General features: G+C 44.4%; 1 protein-coding gene across 1 annotated transcript in view; it reads right to left on the bottom strand.

The window, feature by feature from the left end:
- The window catches only part of LOC108803263 (cytochrome P450 2K1-like), a 22,525-nt gene extending 14,265 nt beyond the window's left edge, over window positions 1-8,260 (bottom strand). Inside the window, exons 1-2 of the mRNA XM_018575095.1 lie at window positions 8,081-8,260; window positions 3,394-3,556 (exon numbers count right to left, since the gene is read on the bottom strand). Coding sequence (XP_018430597.1) covers window positions 3,394-3,556; window positions 8,081-8,260 — 343 coding nt within the window. The remainder of the gene's footprint in view (window positions 1-3,393; window positions 3,557-8,080) is intronic.
- Between the last annotated feature and the right edge of the window lie 601 nt (window positions 8,261-8,861).

Raw genomic sequence — 8,861 nt, 5'->3', positions numbered from 1 at the left:
CCGGTGGATTCCTACCTCGCGCCCTACATCTGACAGCTGGGGGGAGGAGTTGAGGCCCGCTGCGCCGTGGTTGGCCGGCGGCCGCACACTACGGAGCCGGTGGGCGGAGCCTCTGTGGCTTTGTGGGAAATCCGGGCCTGAGCGGAATAAGACTTTATAGTTACATTACTCAAACATGTGAAGCGGCGCTATCACCCAACAAGTAAACATATATGTGCAAAAACCAAATATTATAGTGAACTATTTAGTGAATGAAACACATAATTGAAAAAAGTGTCCAAAAAAAATAAAAATAATAAATAAATTTTTTTTGTCTTAGTCTTTCTTTGTGCGTCACTGCCCACTCTTGTAATTTCTTGTGTGTATTTTTTGCTGAAGTGCTCATAAAAAACACCAGTGCTCTGATAAATAAGCCTCTCACCTCCGTGTTCAGACCCTTGGGTCTCAAAACGCTTCTTATAGGGTAAAACTCTTTCACCCACACTATTTGAAGCTGTGATCTTCCTTCCTTCAGATGAGACCAATCCTGATCTTAACGTTTTTCTCCTCTACCGACAGCACAACTTCATCTCAAAAAGATCTCTCAAAGACAGAAGTGGAAATCATAGCGCACCCCGTATGCATAAAAAGATTTTATTTAAAAAAATACACTCACATAAAAACAAATAAAATCGAGTATCAGAATCAATATTACACTGACACAGGACGTTTGCTACTTTATTAGTCATTTGGAGTTTTTTTAGATTATCACCTTGTGATTTACACAAACAGTTGACTAGAAGATTTAATTTGGAAAATATTTGAAAGGAGGTAGCCGACCTCTCTCCCCAGTGGCAGACGGAGTTCCAGGGAAAGGAGGTAGCCGACCTCTCTCCCCAGTGGCAGAGTGAGTCCCAGGGAGAGGAGGTAGCTGACCTCTCCTTCCAGCAGCAGATGGAGCATCAGGGAGAAGGTACAGCTGTCATTTCTTCCCAACAGGTGAAAATGTTCCCAGGAGAGAGTGCACCCGACACTTCTCCACAGTGGCATCCGGAGTTCCAGGGAGGGGAGGTCAGCGTTCTCGTTCCCCAGTGGCAGTGTGTTTACCCAGGAGATGATGTGGGTGGCATCACTCTCCTGCAGGAGAGTCAAGCGGACCAGTTGGAAGAGCGTTTGAATTTATCTTGCCCGACTAACACAGGTCCAGACCAGTTGGTGGTCTGGTACCTGGTTAGTTTACTGTTGGGAGGGGAGAAATGTGACGGACTGAACCGGAGGGCTAGCCTCCTTTCTACGGGTTATGGATCTAGGACTATGGAGACCCCCCTCAGATCTCTTGGGGTTACATGGAACCATTCTCCTAGGATATGTGCGGAATGGGTATACTGCATGTTTCCCCCGCCATTACAGACACACACCACTGTGTTCAGTAAAGGCAGCAGGCTGTCTGGAGGGGCCATTGTTTACAGTGATGGGATTAAGCTCTTCTCTAATTAGACAATCTCATGCGGCACCTAGCTGTCTGGGGGAGGGGACTGTTCCATGTAACAATGAATGCTTGTCTGATCTTGTGAGGTATAAACTCTGTGTGCTCTTCCTCAATAAAGCAGTTCTTGGTTTCCACCTTAACATTGGTGTTGTCTGAAGATTGAGGAGGTTAGCGTTCTGTCCTAATATATTAGTTCTGTCCAATATTTAGGCAGGTTTGGGCTGAGGACACTGGAATTCGGGTTCCAGCGGAGAGGAAGCTGATTTCTGATGGAGGTACCCAGTCGGGGTACCAGGCGGTCCGTCACAGTCACGGATTAGTTGGGCTAGTGGTTCAATAGCTAAGGCAAAGAGCAGGGGAGACAAGGGACATCCCTGCCTCGTGCCTTGGCCTATGGAGAAGGGATTTGATTTAAAGCCTGCATATTTCACGGTGGCCGTTGGATTAGTGTAAAGAGATGAAACCCATTGCGTAAAATTTGGACCGAACCCCCATTTATGTAAGATATAGAAAAGAAAGGGCCAGGAGAGAGAATCAAAGGCTTTTTTGATGTCCAGAGACAGGAACATCAGGTGAATTTTCAGTTTTTTAGCAATGTGGGTGATAAGAGTGGCTCTGCGAATGTTATCTACAGCTTGTCAGGAGGGAATGAAGCCCAATTGGTCTTTGTGGATTAGTTGACCAATACCAGTATTGAGCCTGTTCGCAAGGATCTTAGCCAAGAGTTTACCGTCTATGTTTAGTAGGGAAATTGGTCTATAATTATTCCAGTGAGTGGAATCAGTTTGTGGTTTTGGCACATTGCACACAGTGGCTGATAAGGAATCGCGGCCCAAGGGTTGGCCTGATCTGAGGGCGTTAAAGGAGGCAGTCAAGGGAGGGATGAGGATATCGGAGAACGTTCGGTAGTATAGAGGGGAGAAACCATTAAGGGATTTGATAGATTGTTGAACTTCCTCGTTCGTGATCGGGGATATAAATTATCAGCTTGAGGGGTGGAGAAGGTATTTTCAGCATTATACAGGTGAGTAAGGTGTTTTTCGAACTCTTGCAAGATAAGGGAGGGTTTGGATGTGATGTTGCCGGATGTCGTTTAGGGTTTATGGCGTGGGTCAGAGTGCCGGAATCGAGTAGCAAGCATGGTGTTTTGCTTATTTGCTTTCATATAGTAACTGTGTTGGGTGTGGCAAAGTTGTTTATCGGCAGAATAAGTGAGGAGTAAGTTGAGGTCCCTTTTGGCGTTGTCCATATGAAGTCTATTGTGTGGAGAAGGGTGGTGTTGAAATTGTGAAACTGCGTCGTTGTAGAGTCTCTCAAGGTGATGTGAAAATATGATCGATCCTGGAGAACGAATTGTGGGGGGAGGGGGGGGAGAAGAAGGTATAGTCACTGGTAGTGGGGTGCAGTTCGCGCCATACATCAGTTAGGGAGTATTGAGTGAGAAGATTACGTAGTGATGTAGATGGGGATGAGGGAGAGGGATTAGAGGATGATTTGTCTAAGGCAGGACTAAAATTAGATATCTTCCCGCTGGGTCTGCAATTTCTTTGTCACATATGAAATGGGCGGATTTATGGAAGCTTATTAAGACACCCCTGTGTTTTGAAGTAGCGCTGGCCAAAAAGGTTTGGGTGTAATGCGAATCAAAAAATGTAGGTGATGAGGGGAGTGAGAGATGTCTTTTTTAATTGTACCATTAGCAAGAGTTAAAATGCCCAGTACAGCGTTCCACTCAAAAGCTGTTTAGGAAATGTAGGCCCTACTGATTGTTACTCCGTTCATGAAGCATGTTGGACCGATGGAGATCAAACCGCTGCCAACACACCCTACAATCTGTTTGTATGACTAGTGTGTATGTGCTATAGTTCTTTGTATATTATATTAGTCACAATGTATGTAGGATACATAAAAACATGTATATATACCATGTCCTTTGGTTATGTCCATAAAAACGGGCACATGTGGTCTTCCAGAAAACTTCTCGGCTTGGTTTAGCAGTGCGTCTTTCACCGTCTCATAGCCACACAGCACAACCATCTTCTCAAGTCCTATCTGTACACTGTACACTGAACCATATTTCTCAGCAAGCTGGAAAAAAAAACAATGGTTAACAACAATGTATCTTATTTGTGTATCACTCGGCTGTAGATGCTCCAATCATCTCTGAATTGGTGCTGACACTGTCTTTCCTTCTGGAGGGGGGCTACTTTTGTTCCCCATGGTCCCTGTGTGTGTTGTAAAGTAGTCACCGCTCCAACCTCACTCCCGTGAGGGTCTACAATCTCAGGTTTAGTTTACTAATTTGTATTGAGATTGTAGTCCATCCAGGGAGTGAGCTTGAAGCGCTGACTACTTTACAGCACACACAAGGACCATAGGGAACAAAAGTAGCCCCCCTCCAGAAGGAAGGACAGTGTCAGCACCAATTCAGGGATGATTTGATGATCTACAGCCGAGTGATACACAAATAAGATACATTTTTGACAATAGTTACGGTACTTGAATGCATTATTAAGCTTTAAATCCTGAGTTTAGAGTCACTGTCAATTGGTGGTCAGCTGAGCAGTGTTCCCTTACATCAGTGGCCAATGACATTGTAAACTGGCCCTCAGTTGAAGACAAAAGGCCCTCCAACAGTCAGTTTGAGAAAAAATGCCGCCTTATATTGCTGGTCAGCAAGAAGAAGACAGCTGAAGCAAAACCATTGATATTGGTGGTTACTTTCCTGAGGGATAAGATGAGAAGAGACACTCTACTGGTCCCATCACTAGATCTGCCATACAATGTTAGCACTGAAACTATGCAGGCAACTTTAGGCTGGAGTTCAATCAGCCAGACATTGTCTATAGCAGAGATGCTGATTGGGTCCTACCTATGGATAAGTAGATAAGAAGCCCCATGCAGGGCTCTACCACTCAAACCATGCTATGGTGTAATTCTACCAGTGGCTGAAGATGGACCTGTCAACACTCCCTTCTGGACTGGGCAAGTAAGAGCAATGTTGCAGATATGAAGGCTGCAGCTTGGCCCCCAGGACACGGCATGTGGTACGATACACTAACCCTTCTCTAAACTACCAGCAGTCACCAGCAGACCATACTATGATGGCAAGTTCTGTATGTATTCTGAGTTATACCATACAAAAAGGAACCTTCTTTGATATATGTCAAGTATCTGCAATAGCTGACTTTTTTTTAGAATGTGGGAACTCCTGAACTGTTATTCTCTATCCTTCATTCACTACTTGGTACATCGCTGCCATGGAACAAGGATATTCATGTCAGGTGTCCACAGGCTACACCAAAGACTTGCTAAGCCAGTTAAGCCAATAATTAGATAGGAATTCCACACCCCTGCTGCCCCTCTACTCCCTGCTGCCCCGAGGCCGGGCCTCGGAGGCCTTGTGGGAAATCCGGCCCTGCCAATAATACGGTAGTAAGTTCCCCTAAAAGTACGACTGTTGATCACACTGTGCTCATAGAAGCTGACAGTATATTTCAGTTAACTGCCTGACACTACTATTCCACAATTATCAAGCTGAGAGTCCACCACTGTGATTAGTTTACCCGCTGCCTTAGGAAATGTTTTTCTGCCAACAGACTTCACTCAGACTGAGTATGTCTGTGGTGGAGTCGACAATCTACGAAGAACCTGAGGATTAAAGAAGTATTCCTAGTAGTTCTCTACAATAGGGGAAGAGGTAGAATCAGTTAATCCGTGCGTGTCCTCTGATACCCCTCACATTTGGACTGAATTCAATGTATTCAATGTGAACTGGCATCAGCATTATCGTGCTTTAAAAAAAAGAAAAAAGCGTGATTGCACAAAAAACTCTTATTTGTGAAGTAACGGGTCCTAAGGTACAAAAGTACAAAAGTACACAAAGTACAAATATTTATAGCTGAGTTGCAGAATTGTTCGGTGACTGAGAGGGGAATTGTGTGGTTCAGGACATTTTTCCACTTAAGTGAACTCTAAGCAATAATCAAAAACACAAATTAAAATGAATCCAGGCCAAATACACATCGCCCAGCAAAGTATTTCTTTACATTTTCCGCACATGTTTTCAAACAGCTCCAACTCTCTCAGCTCTGCTTCCCTCAATTTCCTGTCCGGTAAGAGATCACAAGGGACAGTGGGAGCTCCATCTACTAGCTTGGAGAAGGAACAAGAATGGAGGGAAACAAACCAGCGTCCTCCCGTCACCCAAAGCTCAGTATATCGCGAGCTACAGCCACTGTCCGAACCAGTCAGCGCTTGAGGATCTGACAGGGGAGGGGGGGAATCCCTGCAGGGAGCCGTGAGTGACAGTCACTGCTCTCTACAGAGACAGGATCGAGACAGGATCGAGAAGTGAGCGAGCAACAGTATGTGTTCGCTCACTTCCCACTCTATTGAGCAGACCTGTGACAGTTTCATTGTCACAGGTCGGTTAGAACTATGAGGCTGAGTGATTTTCACTCGCCTCATAGTTCTCCTTTAAGTGTCCAGTTACAGGGTGGGGCTGGGGAGAAGACCTGTATTAAAAATTAATTGGCAGCACGGAAAGATCAGGTCCCTCCTCCTGCTAAACAGTGTTGTGGGGCAGTGTTGTGCAAACTCAGTCTAAGATGGCCAAACAAAACAGCAATTCATTTTGCGGTTAAAACTGTTCTCATCTATGAATTTTGAGCTGAACTGCAAACTCTTATCCCTTACAGCCAAGGAAGGTGCCATCTTCCATGGTGTTGCATATGTGATCAGCTATGACACCAGCCATTTGAGGGCTTGAACATTCGGTGCAGAGCTGAAAGAAGCACACTACCAACCTTGATAGTTGGCATGCTTTGAAAGTATCTGTTTTGGGAGACATTGGTGGGTCTGGTTCCTGTCAGGGACCGGAGCCCCTCCAGATGGCACTGTGGCGCTGAAACCAGAACCTGAAGTTCCAGTGCACAGCTGCAGGTGCCTCCAGTCAGTACCTCTGGGTGGCACTGTGGTGCTGGAACCTGCAGTTCCGGTGCTCACCTGTGAGTGTCTCCCATCAATTAGTCACCACCTGGTGCTGGTCTGGGGAGGTATTTAGCCTCTCCTTGCAGGAGGCCTGTGCTTCAGTATTGTTTCCATAGCCTGTATACTGTATCCTGTTCCTGCCTTGTACCCTGACCATGACCTGACTCCTGACCCTTACCCCTGAGGTCTCTTGATCAGTGGCTCCCCCCTTGTTGTCCTGCTCCCCAGGGTTTGCCCTGTTGTCTCCGGGATATAATTGTTACTTGTATTTTTATATATTACTTGCGGGTGTTGGTGGGGGTGCTTATGGTGGTGGTGTTTTTCGGAGTAGCTTCACAGTTCCGCTTTAATTTTTTAAATAGGTAGATGGTGATCTACCAGTAGCTCTCAAAGCTGATGCTGTTAGATCACGAAGGGAGTGAATGGCGGCCCCTTTATTCCATTTTGGTATATTTATTTAGCTGTGCACACATGATTACCTATTAGCCTGAGTCTGCTGAGCCAAGCTCCCTGACACCTTTCTGGTGGATACTGGGGGTTGAAGTGCTATGTATTACATCAAAGAATATTAGTTTACACAGCCTGTTGCACTGCACTGTTTGCAACATACAGCAAGGTGAGCCAGGAGAGAGAGCAGGGAGAGACAGCCAGGGGAGAGAGCGCGAGGAGAGATAGCCAGGGGAGAGAGCAAGGAGAGACAGCCAAGAAAACTAAGAGAGACAGCCAGGAGAGAAAACGAGGAAAGACAGCCAGGAGAGAGAGGAGAGACAGCCATGAGAACGAGGAGAACAGCCAGGAGAGAGAGAGAGCGAGGGAGGTTTTTTTTCATTGGTAGATCTCATGTAGCTCGTCATTTGAAAAGTAGATCTTAACACAAAAATTGTGGGCACCCCTGGTCTAATGGGTATTGGGTAATAAACAGATGGAGTCAGAGCAGGCCTAGAGTCTACATATCCAGGTTTAGGAGGATAATTTAGGACAACTTGAGCCATAATCCCACACCACCTACAACCACTGCTTGAGCCCTCACTAACAGAGTGAGGTTACCCAGATAGCAAGAAATTGTGCTGCGAGTTTGAAAATGACTTGCTAAACTATTGCAGACTTGCCAAGCTTCACAATTTTGTTGCACAATTACAGCAAGTCTGCATTGCAAGTCTCCAGACCAGCGAGCTTGCAAAGCTCTTGCTAATACCTGCAGTACTCTTGCTGTAGACTTGCCAAGCAAATTTGCTACAAATTCAAAAATTGTCAACTAGAACTTGTGCTGCGATTGTTCTGCAAGTCTACAACTTGCCAGGAATGTGTGCAGCATGTTAGCAAGAATTACAATTTAACCCTAACACAAGTTTGTGGCAAGTTATTCTTGCTATCTGGGTTACTAGGTATGAGGGTACTCATGACCTCCCAATGTGTCAGTGCTCATAAGTATAATTGCCTGGGAAGCTGGTTTTCGTAGAATTCTCAGAGACTCCATGAGTGAGATTTCCCAACAATACCCAACAGTTCACAACTAGACTAAGTAATATTATAATTATTCCTTATTACAAAAACTTCATTAATGAGCAGGAATCCATTTACATACACTTTACCCACGCCTTTGAAAGTCCAAGATCTTACCTTGTGAAACGTTAAGTAAGGTTTGTTCACATTAATAAGGTGCATATTTCCAATGATAGGCAAACATGGTGGTCCAGGAGGATAATTTGGATGAACTTTTTTCTTCTGACCGAATAAAAAAATTGCCAGAAAAAAGGTGACAACGGAGAGGACAACTGTAACTAGATCATTGAAGTACATGTCTGCATCAAAACCTGGAGACAAAGATAGAAATGTATAAATTAGAGAAAAATTAGAAACTGAACTAAACAAAAATAAAGCCAAGTAAGGAAGTCAGAGATATTTGGGAGATGAGCTACAATAGCGGACACGTTTAGGGGTCTCATCCATTCAGAGGTGACTGAACCATTGTATGTTAATGCAGCTTATTAAATAAACACAATCCTCAAATTTCAGTCCCATGACTTTCCATTGGGACAAACCGCTGGGACAGGGCTGAGAAAAACCTGGAATCAGCTAACTTGCCTGATTTAGCAAAACATCTCAAAGATAAGAATATTTTTTTAAAGTTATTTTTCAGTATGCTGTGTGAATAGGTACACATATTGAACATATGAAGGGGTTTTCCTAAATTTGACTACAAAAGTGGAAATACACTGTAAAGGAAAAGAAAAGCTTGGGTTTAGATACCAAATCAAAACAGTGCAAATACTCATATTGTTGGCACTCTATAATAAATCTACATTTTCCCTTAATGTAGTAAAAAATAAAAAACACTCAGTGGTGATGAAATACCACCAAAAGAAAGTTCTAACTGTCCACAAAAAATGGTATAAAATTA

This window comes from Nanorana parkeri, unplaced genomic scaffold (assembly GCF_000935625.1).
Source record: "Nanorana parkeri isolate BGI_ZX_2015 unplaced genomic scaffold, ASM93562v1 scaffold3544, whole genome shotgun sequence".
NCBI classification, from domain to species: Eukaryota; Metazoa; Chordata; class Amphibia; order Anura; family Dicroglossidae; genus Nanorana; species Nanorana parkeri.
This window is presented reverse-complemented; position numbering and strand designations above follow the sequence as displayed.